The 23,319-nt window shown below is 36.8% G+C and overlaps 1 protein-coding gene across 2 annotated transcripts; it reads left to right on the top strand.

Annotated features, from left to right (window-relative positions):
• Positions 1–612: 612 nt before the first annotated feature.
• On the top strand, positions 613–12,241 carry LOC105053237 (probable glutathione S-transferase DHAR2, chloroplastic). Of its 2 annotated transcripts, XM_019853122.3 has the most exons (8): positions 617–955; positions 1,636–1,723; positions 1,840–1,983; positions 6,228–6,348; positions 8,367–8,459; positions 8,592–8,702; positions 8,775–8,869; positions 12,015–12,241. In XM_019853122.3, exons 1-8 carry the CDS (start codon positions 736–738, stop codon positions 12,124–12,126), a joined length of 984 nt encoding a protein of 327 aa, XP_019708681.2. In that variant the 5' UTR covers positions 617–735; the 3' UTR covers positions 12,127–12,241. The 2 variants fall into 2 exon arrangements, with proteins under 2 accessions (XP_073100414.1, XP_019708681.2); XM_073244313.1 differs by lacking the exon at positions 8,775–8,869 and having other exon boundaries at positions 613–955.
• Positions 12,242–23,319: the final 11,078 nt, after the last annotated feature.

Genomic DNA, 23,319 nt, shown 5'->3' with positions numbered 1-23,319 from the left:
CTCAAACCCAATCTAACACTTCAATTTGTAAGTTCAAGTTGAGCCATATTGGCACGTAGGATTCGTTTAGTTTGTAGAAAGAGAAGGAAAAGTATGGTTAATGAAAAAATGATTAAGCGTCCTATATTTAGTTGGAGGTTTCAAATTAGAGAGATGGAAAAATAATCTTTCCATAGGAATAAGTTTTCTATCTTTTATAGGAAATAAGAATATACGTAGGATACAGAAAATTCATTTTTTCATAAGTTGAAAATTAAGATAAATTATTTTTTTAAGAATATTTTTAATTTTAATAAATTAAATTTTTTATTTTTTATAATTAATTTATTAAGAGTATAAAAATATTTTATATAATTTTTTTTAAAAAAATAGATATTCAATCAAATATAAATTACTTCAAAAAAATATTATATATATATATATATATATATATATATTATTATATATATATATATATATTATTTTTTTATCATTAATTAAATAACTTATTTTTTATAATATGCCTAAGAATCACCTTCTCGTGAAACACGTTAGTAAAATTTTTCTTGCGAACCATACAAGTGCTAAGTGGACTTTTACGTGGGTAGCCGCTGCTCTGCTGGCGACGGAACAAGCCAAAAACAGGCACCGAGAAGAAAAGCAGGGTAATATCTCCGCGCAACGTCGTCATCATCATCCGGGTAGGCTCGCGGCCACCACCCGCTCCGCGCCCACGCAACCGCCACCACCACCGCCATGTCCTCCGCCGTCCTTTCCCGGTCTTGCTACCTTCTCTCTTCCGCCGTTCGCCTTCGCTCCTTCTCGAGTACTCCCGCGTCCGCCTCTTCCTTCGCTGCGCCCCGTCGCCCACCGCGCTCCTCTCGCTCTCTATCCGTCCGTGCCTCCTCGGCCTCCGAACCGCCCCTCGAGCTTTGCGTGAAGCCCTCCACTACCGTCCCCGATGGGCTCGGCGACAGTGAGCGCTCTCTTCTCTCCTCACAGTTAAAAGCCCCCGTTTAAGATGTTTATATGACGCAATGCTCTTCCTTTGATACTTACGTTCGTTATTGAGATGGTGAATTATTAGGAAATGAAGAGCAAAGGCAGTTCTTCCAAGCTTGTTTTTGGCTAGTTAGTTAGCAGTCGGGTGGGAGTGGTAAAAATTGCCACAAACATTGCTTATTATGCTCTGTATAAATTTTTCAGAGCTGATATATATATATATATATATATATTATTTATTTCTTGCTGTTGCTTGTTTTATTTCTTCCTGGTTTTATTGGGTTTTAGATTTTGTAGAGGATAATCAATCGACTTGTAAATACCCCCCCACTTATGCTCAATCTTATCCAATTTAAGGGGTAGGGCCGAGGTCAGAATTCCCCATTTGATTTCCGTCATTCATAATCTCATGTCAGATATAACAGGTTGTGCTGTGATTCATAGTAGTTAAGAAAGCCATACATTACTTGCAACATAGTTAAGCATTATAACTTCATTCGCATGCAAAGTATTTGAAATGCTATGCTGCTAGTCTTCTTATGTTGTTTGGAACATATTCCTATGTATAATTGTTGAAATAATTGGTATCAGGGAATTGCTGTTTTACTTATGATTTGAAAAATTAATACCTATTTCATTCATATGTATGTTCAGGCCACTTTTCGCAAAGGGTTTTGTCGACGCTTGAGAAGCACCCACCTTATGACATGGAGCCAATAGATCTTGCTAACAAGCCAGAATGGTAAATCTATTCTTATTGCTTGATGAGACCAAAAAAGCAAGCTATACCAACAGTTTGAAGTTCTTCATGTTGTCTTTTTCTTGCTATTGGTAGTCACTTGTGACTTATTGCATTAGGTTTTTGGAAATCAGTCCTGAAGGTAAAGTTCCTGTTGTCAAACCTGATGAGAAGTGGGTTGCTGATTCAGGCATCATCACCCAGTCATTGGAAGAAAAATACCCTGATCCACCATTGGCTACTCCACTAGAGAAGGCTTCAGTGTATGCCTTTTAAGTTAGATATGCGGTTTGGTATTTGTAATACTGAAGATGAACTGTGATCCACAGTTTTATTTACGTTGTTTTATTTATTTCTTCCTCAAATGTGACTTTTATGTGATTGTCTATTATAATTCTTGTTATCGGTGTCACAATTCCTATCATTATACCATCTTAGCGTGGATATGAGTGGTTATATTATCATCTGATATTGATGTTAACGTTATTTGTTTCATAATAGACATAAGCGTTTCTGTCTTTTTATATTAGATTTGCAATATATTCAAGTGACATAGGGTTGGGTGAGTAGCTTTAGGTTGGATGAGCCCTTAGATATAGAATTCATTTTGTTTCCCTTCTTCCAGATCTAACTATTGTAATCTGAGATATGTTGGTTTGTACCTACGCAAAGGAGATCACAACAATGCTTTGTTGGCGGAAGGTCAATGATGAAAGAGATTTCCTGGCTTTGATATAAGCTGTTTAAAATCTGATTATGGACATATCTACTGAGTCTTTATGGTATGGGAAGTGGAAGAAGTTAAAAGCAGATATTTAATAATTTGGGATTAACAAATAGGTTGCGAAAGAGGATAATATCAAATTATTATCAGATATGCTGATCTGATCTGCTGTGCAGAAATTTTTGCAGCAAAGGTAGTAGGACAAGACAGGAAGCTAACAAAAAGGAAGAGGAGAGAAGGATTGTTCAGTGCAGCAGCTTTTTAGCTATTCTAATTCTCTTCTCCTCTTCCTTTTTCTTTAAGGTGTTTAAGGAGACAAAGACAGAGCTATTGTGTCAGAGCAGACAAGCATAGAAGGAGAAAGGAGAGGAGGAAATCATGAAGGAGTAGGAAGAAAGAAGAAGGAGGAGAATAGGGAAGGAAGAGTGTGCTGAGAGGAGCCGCACCTTTTTCTTTTTCTTTCCAAATCTCTGTGCAATTTGCTGCAGTTCCAGCTGGCCGTTCTCTTTTTATTAGGTGACCAGCTGTACCATTTACTAAATTGAGTCCATTTAGGATTCTGTGAGAAAAGAGAAGCAAATAAATTAAAATTTCCATGATCTCAAATTTGTCTCAAATCCACTTAAAATAAAGACTAGACTTAAAAATGTAATAACCAGTTCAAGTGTTCCTGCAATTAGTTTCCAATGTCACTAGAATCCTTCAGACATTTTTCTGAAGTTTATGTTATCCTATATAGTTAAATAAGTTGCCTAAGTCCTTTTGCCTTTGGGCCTGTTTCTGATTTATGGCAGACCTAAACCAAGCCCATTTGTACTGCCTTGGCTGCCTACCTGCAATAATTGCTTTCACAATGAACAACACATCCACAAGTCGATTGCCTCAGCAAATTGCTTTTCCCTAGAGTGAGGTTTTCATGCAGTAGTTTACATTTGTCAACCGCTCATCAGTCTGCTTTAAACATGATAGGATTGGCCGCATGGTCAATGCTTGCTCTTATCTTGTCCATATAGGCATGAAGGTTATTGGGGCACAAAAAATGATCATTGTTGATCCCATGTTTGATGTGCTGGTTGATGCAAGATCACTTGGGGATAGCCTGCTTATACATTGGTGGATCGAATGGGTTTGGGAGATTAAAAGTTTTGCTCCCTTTTGGTGCTTGCTATCCTATTGCAAAAAATAGGGCAGAAGTAATCAATTTTGTGGGTTAAAGGAAGGAAGGAAGTTTTCTAGGTTTGCTGTAGGGTGCAGGGAATAGATTTTGGTGTCACGAAAGCTTTCTTGGGGTTTTATGATTAGAGCTCTTATCTCTTATTTGTAGAAGTGGCTGTGATGAAGTAGGATTCAACAATCTGAAGTATTGGAACTCCAGATTTTACATCTTATATTAGCCAATGAGCTGCACCTATTTTACATAGGGATCGAAAAACTTACAATATAGATGAAAACAAGTTTTTTTTTTTTTTGAAGGATACACAAATTGACCATAGGCAAATTGAAAAGTTGTCTTCCAGTCTTCTCTCACATGGCCAAATGGTTCTCGAAATGCCTTCTCTCTGTTACATGAAAATGATGAAGGCCATCCTACTTACTTTTGCAAATTTCGTCGTAGTCTTGATATGGTTTCTAGGGCATTATATAGGTAACTTCCCTAATCCCTGTTACTGAGGCATATTATTCCAATGCTGTTCATCACATTCAGGGTGCGGACCATGTGCCTAGGTGGTTTGCGTCTCTGTGAGCATAAGTCCTATTAGAGGAAGGAGAGATTTGGCAATATAATTGGCAGATATATGTAGATGTGGTCAAGTTTTTGATGTCTTTACTCTTTCTATTAGGAGGAGCAAGAGCAAGATTATTTAAGCAGCAATAATATGACAAAACAAAAATTAAAAACTTTAGTCTAGGAACAACTTTGGCTGGACTAATCCAAGATCAAATGCATCACATAACTGGTGCAAGCTCCCACCCTTTGTGGGCAGTATGTCTATCTTTTTGGAGCATGAAAGTATGGATTTGCATGTGCATTTTGGAGCAGAGTGGTCCATCTGGCAGATAGTTTCAGTTGTCATGCAGCGCTCTTGGCTGCAGAAAATCTGAGAAATCTGACCCTTTGATCACTTGTTTCCTGTGCCTTGCCTTCTTTTCATCTCTGGAAGATAATTCTATGATTAAGTGGTTCTTTACATTTCCAAAGTCCTAGTGATCTGCCCCTTAGTTTGCTTGTTTCTTTGCCCATTCTTGCTCTTCATCTCTCTATTAAACAAAAGAATACAAAATATCTAACTAAAACAAAGAGAAGATCAGAATCCAAGATGAATGAAACCAAGATGAAGCGGTCCCTTATCATACATAGGTACATAAACATATGCATGTAATTATTTATATAATTGTGTGCATGCACACAGACCAGAATTTCTGCTTGAATTTGGTGGTATGCACACTGAATAACAATGGATGTAAGACACATGTATCTTGGAATGTATGCCAAAATTTTCTGAAGGGATCAGCATTTGACAAACATTATGTACACCAAACAACAATAAGATGCAGCTTTCTGATGGAACACTGAAGATGAGGATCCTACAATGATTACTTGTACCTTTTTCGGTACCTTATCATACCATAATTTTGTGCAGGTGCTCTTGTGATGAATGCTTTACTTGGTTATTCCTAATTTAACCATAGTAAAACAAGTCATAAGAAATCATAAAAGAGCCTCATGACTGTCCACTAGAAGCATTTTGCATGAAATGTTTGAATAAATGAGACATTTCTGTTGGCTAATTTTGGCCCTTTTAACCAGTCCCATCCCTCCCCTCCCCACAATGTGCTCCACCTTCCCCCTCCCCCCCCAACCCCCCGCTACTATTTTAAACCCTTGATTTAATTATTGTACCAAAAAAGGTCTTGATTTAATTAGAATTGGTTGAGGAAATTCCTACCTTAGGTGGATGTCAATCTAAGTCATAGAATTGTTAGGTTTTGATTATTTTTTTTCGTTTTTAGTGTCTTTCTATATAAGGTATTGTGAGATTCAGAATTTCGTATTTTAGGATATCAAGGGTCCTAGTTGTAAAACAAGTCGTAAGAACAAAAAGGTCCTATTACTCCTATGGCTTTCTGTTATAAAGCATTGCACGTGAAATATTTGAATGAATGAAAGATTTCTTTTATCCAGGTTCAGCCCTTCCCGTGCCATCCAATCCCCCTCTCTCTCTCTCTCTCTATCTTCACTCCACCTCTAGAATCCCCCACCATTGTATTTTATTCTCCTCACAATATTATCTTCTTTTTATGCTTTCTGTTTTCTTGCTGTAAATATTCTGCATCTCACATAAAATTTTTTGCACAAGAAAAACTTTCGTCTTCTAAGTTTAATGCCATTAAACCTTCTCATTCAGTCATAACAATTAAAATTTCCCTTTTCTGTCCTATTTCTGGAAACTGGATAGCAAGCTAGATGTGTGCTCAGAGATCCTTTCACACATATGCAAGCCATCCTTAGTTGACCCTATATTTATAGTTCTTCTGTTCGCAGTTTCATCAAACACAATCACAATGATACGGATAGTTGGAGTTGTTTTTTTATTGTTTTGCAGGCGGACAATATAGCTTGGATGTCTGTCTTTGTTCTTAACTGCCCAGTGTATTAGATTTGATAGATATTTATGAACTTATCTTTACATTGTTTTCCACAACTCATTGTTAATTTAACAGGATACTAGTGATATTAGAGATGATTAATGTTTTTCTAGTTTTGCATGCTTGTTCTCGCAGTGGTTCAAAAATTTTCTCCACGTTTATTGGTTTTCTTAAAAGCAAAGATGATCCAAATGATGGAACGAAGCAAGCATTGCTTAATCAGCTGACATCCTTCGATAATCATTTAAAGGAAAATGTGAGTTTATCATGTTCTTATCGTTAGTTTATTCTTGATATATTTTCTTGCCATGAATTTCTAAGCAGTTATCTATTGCTATTTTACCTTTATTCCTGGTGGATGTTCAATGATTTCTGTGCGGTACTAAAACTAGATAGAATTGCATCAATTCATTTAGGTCTCAGATCTCTATTTGATGATATAATCATTGCACTTCATTAAAAGGTACTGTACTAAACTAGATAGAATCATCACAAAACTTTGCAAGTTTTGTGACGATTTGAGATTATTAAAAGGTTACCAAAATCCTAACTCTGAAGGCTTCTAGATCATGACTAACTTTATAGCAAAGTTGCCGTTGCACAGTAGATATCTAGATGGGAGTGTACCATAGATTCCAAAGAGGTTTTTAGTCATCATCAACCTTTTTTAAGGGAAACTACAAAACCTACAGGGTAAGGGGTGGATAAGGTCTGGAATGTGAAACCTGGGATATGGTAAAGTCAAGAGGGCTATTAACATAGCAAAGGAAGCCCTCAAGACAGCTTGAGCCTGAGGGCTTGGCCCCTACTCACCTAGATATCTGAGGAGGCTATCTTTGATACATACTGAATACCTGTTCACAAATGACCCTCTTTTTGCTGTGAATGCTTGTGTTGGCAACCTTTCCCAAAAGGGCCTACATAGGAAGAAATTTCAAGATTACTAAGGCATACAATCAAAGGATATTGTTAAGAGAGACAGAGAGATTTTGATGCGATTTTTTGGTACAATTTAAGAGGTTCGTCAAAGGGGTTTTGTCTCCTATTTTCTTCTCTTGTAATTCAAAATTTTTGGGGATTCCTATAAATGAGGCTGAGGGAGATCATGAGGCTGATGTGAGAGGATGTGAGATGTTGCAATGTCTGGCTAAGGCGAGCAACAAACGGGGGAAAATCAAGTACAAAAATGTTGGTGTGGGATGCTAGTTGATATAATAATGTTATGCTTTTCAGCAGGCTGTTGGTAATAATGTGCTCATGCCTCTTCACTCCTCTCACTTTGGAAAGATTTTTCAGTACTTTTTTTTAGATAACCTGGTTGACACTTGAGAGAGTACAAAATATTGGTATTAGTCGAGCCTACATATTCCCTCCACCTATTGGTCTTCATCCCTCTCCTTTCAATTGTCCATAAGCACCATGTATAATTATAGCATATCCAAGAAGCCAATACCAATTGTAGCAAAGAATGACCCCCCACATATTCGGCTTGTTAATACTTTGAGCCTAAAATCTTAAATTAGTGCTCTATTTATTTACTAGTCAAGCAAGCTTATTCAAGTCTCAGTTTCAAGCTATACATAAAGTTTGTTTCTCTTAAAAGCTGGAATATTACTTGTTTCTTTCATTCATTTGACAACCTGGTGCATATTTGAAATACTAGTTAGAGTGTCCTCTCAAAAAAAAAAAGGAGAAATACTAGCTCAAGTGCAAATTACTGCTTGTTTATGTGCTTGTATCTAAAAAATTATAATCTATAATACAAATTACATTAGTTGTAATAAAGTGATAGATTTGTGAATAAAACATAATAGAAATATTTTAGAAGTGTTTTAGAAATAGCAAAAAATTTTATATGGGAAGTTGATACACTTGTACAATATTTGGAGATCTAGGATAATTCTAGCCTAGTAATTAATAAAATCATTGCCATATGGTTTCTCTCCACTCCTCACTTAAAGAAAACCCACCCACCCATCCATGTTTCCTTGCACATGCATCATTTGTGTCGAATACTCCTTTTGATGGATGAATCGGCGGATAAAGCCCATAATGATCCTAGCAATAATCTCTCCAACCAGTGGCCTTCTAGCTATGAGCGGTCCATGGTGTCTAGTTTCCTCCATCTTCATATCTCCATCTCTTCTTTCCACCCACCGGACCTCTCCCTCTCCCTCTCAATCTGAAGTCCAAAGCCCTTTCCCCTCTCCAGGTTAGGTTCCTCTCTGTCTCTTTCTCATTTCTCATGAAAATTAGACAATTTCTGTTTTGCAGCTGCAGGATTTGTGCAATGCCTCTACAAAGCCTCTATGGTCATACCTAGAAAAGTTCAATTTGATGCTTCAGTGTGGAGTTATTTTGGCCTCCGTAAGACCACCCCTTCTTTTCCATTTCTTATCCACATGAAAAATTTTATGCACTACTCACTTTGTATCCAAAAAGTTTATAAATTTTTATATAATTCAATGTTGCATTCTAAATGGATATTCTTCTGCGCAGGTTGAGGCATCATCTGCAATGGCCGTGACTGGAGAGAATATCGAGGAGGATTTCATGACGACGTTGATATCGGGAGGAATTGTTGCAGTTCTGTATATTCTTGTGTTTCCGGTAAGTAATGGATAATTATTATCTTATTAAGTCAGCGACTATTTGTGGTGATTTGTTCTGCTCTAATTGTAGCCTATCATCTTGAACTGGTTGAGGCTGCGATGGTATAAGCGCAAGTTCTTAGAGACATATCTGCAGTTCATGTTTGTGTTCATCTTCTTTCCCTCGTAAGTAGATTCAAAAATGTTTGCATTCCTTAATGAAGATTTTATTACTTGAAAGCTTAAGAAGTGCCTCTATTTATAACACACAATAAAGAAGTATGATTTCTTAGATTATATTATTGGGTAACTTAAAACAATTGAAGTGCAGCTAGTGTAGTTGGCAGTGGTATCAATGACCCGGGTTCGCCCACCCTCACCTGATTTTCAGTTGAATTTCTTCCCATCCTAAAAAAAAAATCTAAAAGTACGTAATGTGCAATACAAATAAGAATTTGCATTTTAATGATGATTCACAAATAGTAGAGCAAATATGGATTAAATTAAGTGGCTTTAGAATTTTGCCATAAGAAATTAGAACATTCCTTTAGCATGTTAAGAAATGTGCATCTTATGACTATTAAATGTGTGGATACAGTCCAAAATGTTGAATCCTTAATTTTTGAAAATTTTAGATGTTTATCTTTTTAGACGAATCATTTTGCATGTTGTCAGTTATGATTAATGATGTGCAATATGAAAGTTAGTTTTTTGTTCTTTATCATCATATTTGTAAATAAAAAAATTGGCTTTACTAAAAATGCGTAGGTATAGCCCTTTATTATGGAGACATGATTATCCAATATTGAATAAATTAAAATGCTTTTGTTGTTGGCTACCACAAAGTTCATTAAAGCATGAAGTTACACTTTGTTTTGGTGAAGTGGGATGTGTAAAGTCAAATTTTGCAACAAATTGATTATTTATGTCCTTACTAGAGCGTGTTTAGCTTCACAACAGGTAGATCCCATTGGATAATGCTGCAACAATATGTAAAAGTGGGGGTCAACTTAGATGGGTTAAGTGAGCTTTGAAGGCAATCCAAGCCTCACCCAAGATAAAATATCATTGGCTCAAAAATCGACCTGACAGAAACTTGAATCAAAAATCAACCCAACAACCTTGAATTTGACACTCCCAACCAAGGTCAAGCCCAAGCTCAATATTTTAAGCTTGTGTTCAGAATTGGTTGTCCGATCAAGTCGAATCAAGTTAGGTTGGTCTTGTATCACCCAGTAAAGAAAGAGAAGAGACCCTATAACATGGTCAATCCAAAAAAATACATAAAATGAGAGTGCACCTTAGGATGAGAGCATTTGAGGCAAGTATTAGCATAATGGGATTTGTCGGAGGGGATAAGCTAGACCTAAAATTCTGTAAAAGGAAAGCACACCTTGAGATGATAACATTGGTTGCAAGTGATTAGCGATGATGGGGTTTGTCAAGGGGCTTAGGTAGACCTAAATTTTGGGCTTAGAGTGTAAAAACACTAGCAGGAGAGAGGAATGTAAGGGAGAGAGTGGGGCTAGATGGTGGGGTAAACCTGCCTTGGAGAAGGTGGTGGGCTAAGTCGAGCATATATACAAGCAAGGGCATGACCTAGTTGCTAGAATCAGGAGTGGTTGGGGGAGCGGATATAGGTAGTTTGGGGAAACTATTTTGAAAACTCTATGAAGTAGGTATAGGTTTCAGATTTTGAGGAGTTTCTAAACAGTTACCTTAGATAGGTGGTTCCAGATACTACTGGCACGAGGTCATTGTGCAAACATCAATAGAGGTGAGTAATTGTGGATAGAGATATCAAAGGGCATGGAGCTTGTTAGAGCTAGAGAGTGGTGGGTGCTCAGAGATAAGAGGCAGAAGAGGTGAAGGAGAGGTTGGAGTTTGGAGATTGTCTAAATGGGTGGGGCATCAAGAGATATGAATAATATAGTGGAGCTTGATTTTTGTACCGTTTCTATCATATATTAACAAAATACACAATATCTTATTATTATTCTCGATCCAGATTGGGTCAAGTTGTTCAAGATCTCAGCTTGAGGGCAACCTAGATTTTGGTTAATTTGAGCTTTGCCAACCTAAGCTTGGTCTGGTTTTCTACCAAGCCCGCCCAAGCCAGCACAATGTTTGGCTGTATAAGCCAAACTCAGCTTGGTCCGCCCAAGTTGCATCCAGATGTAACAGTATTGGCGAGTCACTAATTTCTCTAAGTGGCTCTGATCGGTAAAATGGAGCCTCTATTTCATAGCTTTGGCTTCCTTAGGGGTACTTTGAAGCATCTGCAGCTGCCACATTTTCTACTACTTTTTTTAATGACCCGGGTTATAGGTCTTTGCATGCTTAAAATTAATCTCCTACCAAGATATCACATTCTGCAACTCCAGATAATTGGTTCGTGATATTTGCTCATTAATTATTTATCGTGAGGTTGCTCATACTCATAGTGTTCTGTTATGATTGAATGCATCTTAAATAAGCTAATGAATGTAATTTTGCTTTGCATAACAACATTCAATATCAACAACATGGTTTTTTGTTGAATGAGTTTTAAAATTTTCAAGGTTACAACTTATCGAAATGGGGAAAAAGTTGTATAAACCAAGGCAGTAACAAAGATTTTCTCTATTACAAAGACCTGAAAATTCACTTTGTTGGCTGGCATATTAGCATACTTTCTTTGAGACTAAAAGTTGTAGGCATCAAGACAGATAATTAGATCCTATGATCACATAAGTAGAGCCTATGATTACAATGCAAAATGCGACTCTGGAGACCAGGTCAGTCCATGAAGAAATTCATTTAATATCCATCTGATGGTATGACAGTTTCTCCTACACTTGTATCTATGCTTATCTAAAACAAGTAATGCTAGTTAATTATTTATTAAATCCTTTGGTGACCAAAATTGTTATACTTGAAGAATGCTATGAAATTCTTTGGAGTTACTTTGTAGAGGTGCACATAGTTATGAAGCTTGCTACAAGGTCAATTATAACTACCACCATAAAATAAAATGCTATTTTTCAAAGTAGTGAGGATAGCTGTGTGGCCTTTCATAACTTTCTTCCCATCTCAGATTGAGAGTGATAACAGTTGATTGTACAATATTAATAAGATCGAAGATTGACATTTCTTTTTAAATCACTTAATAAATGTTCCCATGGTCATTCTATTGGCCTGTGCCATGTTTTCCACAATGGGGTGAATGGGCAATGCTTGCTTTATGGGGAAAAAAAATCTTCTCATTAAGTAGTTTGATGCCCCAAGAACAAGCCCAAGCATGATTCTTTATTATCTTTCAGTAACTCTTATATTTTTCTTTTGTATGAAGATTGATGTTATGGGCACCATTTGTCAACTTCAGAAAATTTCCAAGGGATCCAACAATGAAGTATCCTTGGTCCACTCCAAAAGATGATGTCCCATTATATAAATCCAGATGATGTCCACTTAAATATGTATACCTATTCTTCATGATATGTCAATTTAATATTTCACTGAAATGTAATTGAATCCCATGAAGTCTTAATTTTTGGATACATGCTTTTGTTTGTGTTAGTCGTGCTTTTATAGGTTCTTATTCTAATAGCTCATCTATATAGTACTTGATAGTTGGGTTTTCATGCATTGATTATCTCTTTTTTTCATGGTAAATATTGGTAAAAGATTTAATTATTCAAAGTCAACAGAGGAGCATCTAAATCAAAGATCTGTACCATGATCATGATGTGTATCATAAAAAGAACTAGAAATTAAAAATTACATGTTTTGCTAGTTTCTAACCTATCCATCAAGGGGGTACAAAATATATACATTTTAATGCTATTGGACGATCTTTTTCTATCACCTAAGCATCAAGATTAGCTGATTTTCAATCTATACATATTTAACATGTATGGATCATGATAAATTAAATGGAATTGCCATTTAAATATCCTGTCATGTATTTTAGTTAGCACATTTAGCACTGTTGATTTCTACACCCACATTGTGAATGGATTAAAGATCTCCAAAAGATATAATTGTTTCATTGTTTCCAGGTGTTTTTACTACTATAGATCATTATTAATGGTGTAGGTTCTTTATTTTGATCTACCATCATTGATTTTAGAATTATTGAATCTTTTATCAAAGATTTTAGTTTAGAATACTTCCTCGAAAGGTGTGATGATAAAGCATTGGCTGATGTTTTTTGCATGATCGCCCATGTTTGGGTTTAGTATGGTTAGAAACTGATGTTTGTGCAATGTCTCACGCTCCTTGGAAGTTGGAAGTTGGAAGTTGATGTTTGAGGAGTCAAGAACCAAGAATGTAGTAATGATCGGAATTCTTGTCCATCACTAGATGACCTCAAAACCCTATTAGCTTTCTTGTTAAGTGATGATTGTTCCAGCAATCAATCCATATAAGAGGCACATTTTGGAAATCTTTTTTGACCTAAGTCCTCATCCTTTAAAACACCTTTCCTAATGATAATAGATGATCAGACTACCACATCTGATTTTACCATCATATTGTCTATGTATACCTCCATGGAATGCGTTGCCCTAACATGATATATTTCATTCATGGCTTATTGCAAGGCATGGTCACCAACTCGAGTCTCCCAATCAACCCAGAATTTCTTGTGGCTGTTTTGTGGAGATTTTCTTTGGCTAAATAAGTTTGGTTATATCTAGCATGTCCATCCATAAATGACAACAAATCAAGCTTGATTGTCCTTTGGAGCAATAGATTTACTACAGGCTCAGGGTATTCATGATTGGTTTGTCCACTGCTGGCTGCTTCCATCTCACATTAAAACCTTGGGACATTGGCTAATTTCAACGGGCCATCTCTGTCCAAATAAGGATGTTTACAGAGAGAAGCAGGACAACCTTGGGAAAAACAAATCTCTTCAGCCTGTTATAAGAGAAAAGTTTAGCAGTTGTTGATATAAATCCATGACGAAATTTTCACCAATATGTTGAAACATCTGCAAGACTCTCAACCCCCTTTGGATGAGGATCTCTTTTTCTCTGGGAAATGGATATGACATTCTCTTTTGGAAGGACATATGGTTATGTGATCATCTGTCATCAATTTTTGTTCCCTATCCTCTTCTTTTATTCGGTCGAGAAGGAAGCTTGGGCATTAGACTACTCAATTGACAATGCAAATCCTGCTGTATCCAATTGTCTTCCCTGTATCAGGCACTGCATTAACTGAACTAAGGAAACTAGAAAACATTCTTCACCAGGTCAGGCCTAAAAGAACCAGAGACAAGATTATGTGGAGGTGGTCAGGAAACAATCCATTTGGTCAGATCCTTTTACAGATTTATCAACAATGGAGTCGTCCTCTGCCCCATCGCACCTAGCCTCTGGAAAGCCACTGCGTTTTAGCAAGTTAAAATTTTTTATGTGGCCGGCGACGAAGAACAAACTAAACACATAGGACATCCTTAATGGAAAGGGCTGGAGAGCTCTCTATTTCTGTCCTTTTCACAAATTGGGACATGAGAATGTTGATCATATCCTCATCAGTTGTCCGGTCCCTACTCTATGTCAGCATGGACAGCATGGAAAATGCTAGTTCCAGTGATTGGAAGGGTGTGATGTGGTAGAATCAACCTCAAGATCCTATAAACTGACTGCAGGAGAATAAACTGCATTAGACATACTGCTTGCTTGGGATTCTTTAGTCTTAACATTAGGTTGGAGCTTATGGATTGAAAGGAAAAATAGTAATGGGGTACTAGTAATAGTAAAACATACCTTGAACCTAATTCTCACATATATATATATAAATATAAATATAAATATATATATATATATATATTAATATATTAATGCTTTTTTTGAGACAAAAAAAGATTTGTATGCAAAAAAAAATAAAAAGAAAAAAAAAAAAGAAAAATGATTTTTCTAACTTTACCTAACTTGATCCATCTAACCCATGTCATTTAACTCCATCAGCCCATCCCGAGGCAACTACAGATAATGGCCTACCCCATTCATATCCAACCCACTGCCGTCTCCATCCACATCTTCGATTTGAAAGCGATGGTTTCAGAATGAGCTTTGTAAAGTTTCTCAAATCATTTTGTTGTTCTTAAATTAAAAGACATGGGCTGATTGTATTATGTTTGATTCTATATTCCAAGGCAATATTTTTGTACTCCATATGCTTGGTGGAGCTTTGTTCCTGTTTCTCTCATAAAAGAAAAAAAAGGGTATTCCTATTCTATTTTCCAGATATGAAATAAAAGGAGCAGAAAAGTACTTCCATTCTAATACTTGGGAAATTAGGTTTGTATTATTTTCTGAAAAATAATGAGTAGACTAAATCAGATCCATATTACTTTGTAGGTTATATTTTTGACTTAGTAACAGCTATAGATCAAATTATTCATTTTCATTTTATATCATTAATATAGCATATCAAAACTTTCATTTTCATAGGAGTAAGAATGATCATTTCTCCCAACTAAAATTGGAGTCACAATTTCTGTATTTAAAAGAATGATAGTTTCAAAGGAATATGATTTTGTTACATTTTGACAAATCAAACATAATAATTTGGGCCAAAGCCAAAATTTCCATTCTTTTCTCAGCCTTCATTTACATAATGGATAATGCAATGAGAATACCTAAAAACTAGCAGAATGTTGCAGCCTATTATATTTGAAGTAATAACTAGGATACAGGCAGAGTATAACTGCACAGTGCACCGACATAATAATATGGGTTTTTATTACTCACCCAATTCTTCGTCATGCGAGCGAAGCATCATCATCCCCACATCAACTTAGATGGTGAACTTAGGTTTGTTTCAATGTTGAGTGGGACTGTTGGCACTATCAGGAGAAGGAGATGGACCCTTCTAACTACCAGATGCCCATATCTAATGGGTCAAAGGCCTACATCCATTGGGTCGACATGAAACATCCTACTGGACTAGCTACAGGTGCTTGAACGAAATGAGTCCTGGTCCCTTTTGTGGTCCCTTTGATAGCATCAACCCATCAAACAAGAGCCAGCATGATATCAGAGCTAAGGCATATTATATACGCATGTTAGTTGAACTTCTAAAAAGTTCCAATCAAAACTAACAGATCTTTTATAATTGGACTTATATTAGTTGGTTTAGATGAGGCCTGAAGCTTTGCACGCAGCTCAAATTCAGGTAGGATTCAAGCCAGAGACTTGTGAAATGTTGGAGGCATCTGAGTTTTATAATAGGAGAACCAAAGTAGCCTGCCCTTTATGTCAAGGTTAGGAGGATGCTAAGCTAAATCATTATGTTGCCTTCAATATAAAGAAAACAATTTCTTACTTTTCTTTTTGTTTTTCTATTTTTCCACTTCGCGCGGAGAATAGACATGATGGGGACTCTTGCAAAACTAGAACATTTCAACTCTAAATTTATAAACCTAAAAATCAACAAAAATTTGAAGCTTAAATACTTGTAATGCAGTTGTCTAGAAGGTAAGATGTATGCAGTCTCACCTCAGAGAGGCTATTTTCATGTTTGGACTTATGGCATCCTAGTCGCCATCGAGCATTTTTACTATTGTGCCAAGATCCATCTTCTAACAATTAAACCTAATGATAGAATGTATTCAAGTTTGTCCACCGTTGTCATCATACAGAACCAGACGTCGTAGCTGATTCACCATATTCTCTCTAAAATTTTGAAATGATAACTAAAGATGTCATAAAGTAACCATCATGTAATGCAAAATGAGTTTATAGGCATAGACTATTATTCTTTTTCTATAATTCTTTTTCTTTTTGGCGAAAGTTAGGGCAATTACATCCTCTTGGAAAACATGCACTCCCTGCGATCGTCACTGGAAGGAAACCATGTGCAACTTAATATCAACTAAGACAAGAACTTTGGTTATGTTACAACATTAAGTAGGGCTGATGGCTGTTATTATCAAAAGCAGAAGAAAACTAGATAAGAGCTTCTACCTACTAAATGGCCCGCGGCCACTGACTTGAAGGAAAACAGACGTTCTATGTATTGAGCTAGCTTTAGGTACTTGGAATCATCATCCATTTTGGTCCCTCTGATAGCATCGACGCATCCAACAAGAACCCGCATGACATTGGAGCAAAAGTACGTCATGTTAAGCAAAAGTTGGTCGGACTTGCAATAATTTATTTTCTACAATGCAACTTCTAATAGGCAACTGCTAATTGGATTAGGATCCCAGTGTCCTTCTTAGGGCCTTAGAAGATATGATCAAGGGTGCACAATAGATGTTAATAGCTGAGTTTTTTTTTTTTTTTTTTTTGGTAGAAGATGTTAATAGCTGAGGTTAGAAGCTTCGCACCAAACAAAAATTCAGGAATGACTCAAGCAAGAAACTCATGCACATTGAGGCATTGAATTGGCGACTACTTTTACACAAGAGTCCTGCACAGGGTAATGGAGTTGATATAGAGTCACTTCAGCTATGGTTATCCCTCCTGGATTTTTTTTTAATTTATTTTTAATCTTTAAAAAAAAAAAAAAGTAGGGGTGATAAAGGTTTAGGCTAACAAGTGAAATAGCATGGATTTGAGCAAAAATATATATCCAGAAACTTGGAGAAAGGACATGGCAAAAGTATTTATACTGATTTATTTAACTAAAACTCTTCTAATTAAATAACCCTGCTAGTCTAATTGACTATTTTTCTCCTAAACAAATCTAGGGCAGGTAAGAAGGAGATCATGCATAGTTACTCTTTTATTCTGGCAACAAATTTGGCAAACATGTGAACTTTTTTTTTTTAATAAGCATAAGGAATAAGAAAAAGTCAAGATGGAATAATCCTGGAAAGAAACTCGACGAGTGTCATTTCCTTCATGATAGTTACATCCGAGCTCAAAAATTGAATGGTTTTTTGGATTCTTATAGTAGCCCATGCATCAGTGGGAAAGAGCTGCTTATGATTTGACAGCATTGAGTGCAAATTGGTACTGGAAGAACTTGGACGCCCCATTGATGTCTGCATTCCTAACTAATGCTGTCCAGCACCATCTCTCATTTTAGATGCAGAGTTTATTTGAGAGATGGAGAAGCCAATCCTGCATGATTAGGACGCCATTGCCAAGTGAAGATTGGCCTTCCCGTTGCCGAGTCTTGCAGGAGGATGAGTGGTAGAGCGATCCTAGAGTTGCCCCTTCAGCTCAATCATGGTTGAGCATGCTCCCTTCGCCATCAACTAGAAGCAAGGATATCTTGATCTTATCTTGTCATCATATGAAGCATGAACTCTAATCGAGAAACAAAGATGTTGGAAGATTGAGAGAAAGCTGGTGACCACACTCTATATCTTAGTTAACCCAATGCTACAATCGGTCAACTATCTTGCAAATCTTATGACTTTGGATTCCATCCTCGCATTCACGCACTAGAAGGTTTGCTAGAATAACCCTCCATCCATGCATCGATCGTTTGTGTTTAAATAAATAATTGAGGGCAAAATTGTAAGGGTCGTCCAAATATGTATTTACTTTCATATTGACTATATGTATGAAGTAGATTTTAGATATTTATAAAATTACAAATTAAAATGATATTTTTTTAATTTATTTTTTTTTAGGATAAAGTTTTGGATTGCTATAACGATATAAGCACGGAGGTCGGTCACATACCTAACCGGTTCAATCACCGATCACTGACTGAGGGGACCGAGGCACGAAAGTCGGACATATAATTGAGGTGGACTTCGGTTGGAAGAGCCTTCGGATCCTCCAAAATCTCCATTGTCGTCAATGACAAAATGAATATGAGTAGGTAAAGTTGCTATCATGCATGGCCATCATTCAATCATGGAAGAAAACGTGAGATACGTGCGCCCAAAGGGATTCTTTGAACAGTAAAACCTAAAAACATATCGTATTGGCCATTCATGTATTTCAAATGCCCAAGGTTGCACGCATTAAATGGAATCTTTCATTCCATCTTCCACACCTGTGATGGCCGGGGACCATTGCAGAAGCATGTAGCACGTTGATTGGAGGCTTTGTTTTTTTTTTTTTTTGCTAGAAAATGGAAGGCTTTCAAAACCAAATTTAAAACTATAAATAGAGTCAGTCCACTGAAGTGGACTACTTGTAAAGCGCTTCTCCTATCCGGAATAAGCATCGCCAAGCCCAGTGGTCCCGTACATGTCCATCCCGTTCCGATACATTCCTATTGCTAGGTGTTGCAAGCTCTGGTAGCTACACCATGTGCACCACGTCATCATATATCACATCAATCACATCATTTTATTTTTGTGGATCCTACTCATCATACATTCATCTCAATATTTGGTCCATAGAAATAAGATTATGCTATTGATATGATGTTCGATCATGTTGATACATATGGTACAGGATATAAGTTCTTCTCTTTATAGCATAATTATATCCTTAACTGGATGCATCAATATGGTCGTACATCACGCCAATTAGATTGCCTCATTTTTTTTTTTTTTTTTTGAGTTGATCACTAAAATGAGAATATAATGAATGGAGGTTACAGAAATCAAATGATGCATCGCTGTGCAGCGCATGATGTAAAAGATATGATTCTTCTTGGCTGTGGCCTATGGATGCCATCCATCAAGGATTCAGATTGTATCTTTTGCATGAAAAAACGATTCACCCCTTCTTTCTTTGAGATCAAATACGAGGTGTGATCTAATAGTTCATGTCAAAGAACACCAACCATTCTTTTTACAACCCTAACCCATCCATCAAATACATTGTGGAAAAAGAAAATAGAGAGAGAAAAAGGGAGGACTAGTGGGAAGGAGGACGAGGGTGGCGGGTGGGGTCGGGCGTGGATCATTGCCCAACGAGACTCTGTTTTTGGGTGCGGGCGATGTCCGCCACCAGCTCGTGCCTGGTCGGCCAAGGGACGGGCACAGATACAGCTTTCTGATAGGCTTTCCCCACCCCCTAAGCTCCAAGATGCCAACGAGACCAGGAGTGGAAAGCACCCACCTTGCTCTTTTTCCCTCTTCTTCTCTGTGCTCTCTCAACTTTTTTTGAATACCTTCGCCACCTTCTTCTTGCTTTGGATGCCAATGGGATCAAATGAACCGTCCCCATCCTGGGCTATAATTAACAAGTACTGGTTCCACAATTCTGCTGTCAGATTATTCGGTTTATTGGTTCATAGCATGAAAAGATTCGGCTGCAGTCGATGAATATATCTCGCATTCAGCGGACGACAATTTCTCGTGTTGAATTTGAGCCGTCTTCACCTGGTTAGGTGTTAGATCCGAAACTGTATTGCATGGCTTCGTCTCCTCGCTCTATGTGTGATACTTATCCTCTTTTTTTTTTTTTTTTAATTAATCACATTTATTAAAGGCTAGTGTTTTTTAGATGGTCCAATGCATCTGATGATTACATGTGGTAATTTATTTCATTTCATTGGGTATCCAATCCGACTCGATCTCAATGGAATAAATTTATCCAACTCAAAATAGATCTGGAGTCGGTGCGGATAATGATAAAATTTGTTTTGAACATGAATCTATCGGGATATGTATAACACTTCAAATCTCCTCCTCAAGATAAAAATATAATTTTTATATTAATACTAATTTTTATAATTTTATCCTATCCGACTCATCCCACTCTATTGATCCTATCTTTCTCCGAGATAAATATGAGACGAATGTGAGTGGTAAGTCGATGGGTCATTTTTTGGTACCACACCTATGCCATATAGAAGTAAAGTCGTTTCAACTTATGTTTAGCTCGAAAGAATTTTTTTCCCTTTGATCTACTTAACTTAAATCTCTCATGGGAGAATAAAAGATGGAGAGAAAAATAAAGTACCGGCGGAAAACTTGAAAGTAATTTTTTTTTTTATCCACTATTTTAAATTAGGTTTGGCCCTGGATTTTTGTTGGATTCATCTTCTAGCTAAGAAATTAAATTTCGGAAATGTAGAAAACATATGGTAAGTTACCAAATTAGGCAGAAGTAAAATGTGGATTCATAGACAACCAATTTCAATCATGGTACCTTTTTTATTGTTTGATAAAACAGATAAATTAAACAATTTGGAGCATGATTGAGTGCTTCGAACCCTAACTACTTAGAATCTGGGTCATTTTGAGTATGTGACTCCTTTTTTTTTTGGATCGTAATTGTCTGGAGTATGTGACTGTGTTTTAATGGGTGAAAATGCGGGTACTCTCATAGCCCTCCATGTGAAGAATTTTTCTGAAAAATTACAAAGCTCGTATAAGTTTTGTCATAACCTATAATCCTGTTTCTTTTGACAGGCCTCAGAGCAGTAGCTTGGTAAATTCTGTGGCTTCAACATTAATACTGGTAGAGCTCTATGGTGTAAAAAGAAAGGCCACTTGTGAAGCATATTCGTCTTGTTTCCGAACCCTAAGACCTACTCTAGCTAAAAGGAATTGATGGATCCCAAGTATTGGACAAGTCCAACTTTTCTCTACTTGCAAGCATCCAAAATTGAACTGTTTTGCAGCCGTAGCCATATTTCTTGCACTAGATCTGCCAATTCTAGCTACAGGGTTCCATTCCAAGATATAGCAATATTGGAAAAAGTCATGTAATATCCTAAAAGGCGCAGATATTTGTTTTTCTCCTGTTAGGAATGGCAGTTGTAACACCCATTAGATATCCAACCCAATCTGATCCAAATGAAATAGGTTTTATTTGACCTGTTTAAACTCTGGATAGATATAGATTTTGGATAAAATACCTAAGCAGATGCGGATAATGATATACGTGGCCCCGAATCTAAACAAATATAATCTTATTCAAAATCCCTCCTTTCAAAGTTTTTTTTTTTTTTTGGATGTAAAGGGAGGAAAACCACCCTAAATACATGTACTAAAATATTTGTAGTAGCCACACATGGGCATTGTTTACCGAGTTTGCCTATAGTTGAGTTGGCTTAGACAAAAGGGCCCAGTCCGATATCTTTACGTAGTCTGAGAACTTTTAGAAAAATAGAGTTTGAAAATTTTCAGAGTCCGAACGGAGTCTGTAAAGGGACCCAGAACAAAGCCTGAAAACTTTATAGGGATATCAATTTCTACCTAGTGAGGTTGAACCCTGAGCTTCTCCCTTCCTTGCACCTACTTCTGTTAGTTTTTCTTAACGCTGGTGCGTCGATCTTCAAAACCAGTCGGTCATTGAAACTCTTCCATGATTTCTTAACTGTCCCGTGGCTGTGTCCACTGTTAATTGTTGTTGAATGTAGAGAGAAGAAGAAGATTTTTTTTTTTATTTTTTTTCTATATTGTATAGGGTGGAGTAGTCCCCATTATATATAATAATTTATCTTTTACAAAGAAATATCACAGCCTATTGCCATCTTAACTTTTCCTAATTAGAGTAGCTAATTAGGGAAATACATTACAACCCATAGCCACCATCCCTAATTAGAGTATCTAATTAGGGAAATACAACCTACTTTCCAACACTCCCCCTCGAGATGGGGCGAAGATATCATAGAGTCCCATCTTATTACAGATAAATATAAAAACTGGAGTGCTAAGTCCTTTCGTATAAATATCAGCTAGCTGTTCGGAGGATTTGATAAACGAAATGCAGATAATACACTGATCTAATTTTTCTTTAATAAAATATCGATCAATCTCAATATGCTTCGTCCGATCATGCTGAACAGGATTATTAGCAATATTAATGGCTGTCTTATTATCACAGAAGAGAGATATAGGAAAAGTTCGAAAAAGATGCTCAGGAGTTGTTTTAACCATATAACTTTACAGACCTCTTGAATTAAGGCCCGATATTCAGCCTCAGCACTGGAACGAGCAACCACATTCTGCTTCTTGCTGCACTATATCACAAGATTACTACCCAAGAAAGTACAATAATTTGAGGTAAATTTTCTATCATCCAAAACTCCAGCCCAGTCAGCATCAGTATACCCCTTAATCTTAAGGTGTCCATGATGAGAAAACAGAAGACCACGTCCAGAACATCCTTTAAGATAATGCACAATCTGATAGGCAGCTTCCTGATGTCTCTCACGAGAATCGTACATATACTGGCTTACGATACTAACAGCAAAGGTGATATCAGGATAAGTATGAGAAAGATAAATCAGTCGTCCCACTAGGCATTGATATCTCTCTCGATCAACTGGAGTACCACTATCTACCATGAAACGATGGTTCTGCTCAATGGGAGTAGCTGCAGGTCTACAACCCAACATACTTGTTTCTGTTAGTAAGTCAAGCACATACTTTTATTGAGAAAAAAAATGCCATGAGATGATTTAGCAACTTCAATCCCAAGAAAGTATCTCAAAGAATCAAGATCCTTGACTTCAAATGATTGAGCTAAATGAGTCTTTAGACGATTAATCTCTGGAAGATCATCATCCATCAGAATTATATCATCAACGTACACTATTAAAATTGCAACATTATCACTGTTATGTTGAAAAAATATAGTATGATCAGCATTACTTTGCTAATAACCCATTTCTAGTACTGCACGTCGGAACCGATCAAACCAATCCCGAGGTGACTGTTTCAAGCCATAAAATGAGTGATGCAGCCGACACACCTTTCCAGCAGTTGCAGCATTAGAGAATCTGGAGGAATTTTCATGTACACCTCCTCCTGAAGATCTCCATGTAAAAGA

This window comes from Elaeis guineensis, chromosome 10 (genome assembly GCF_000442705.2).
Source record: "Elaeis guineensis isolate ETL-2024a chromosome 10, EG11, whole genome shotgun sequence".
NCBI lineage: Eukaryota > Viridiplantae > Streptophyta > Magnoliopsida > Arecales > Arecaceae > Elaeis > Elaeis guineensis.
This window is presented reverse-complemented; position numbering and strand designations above follow the sequence as displayed.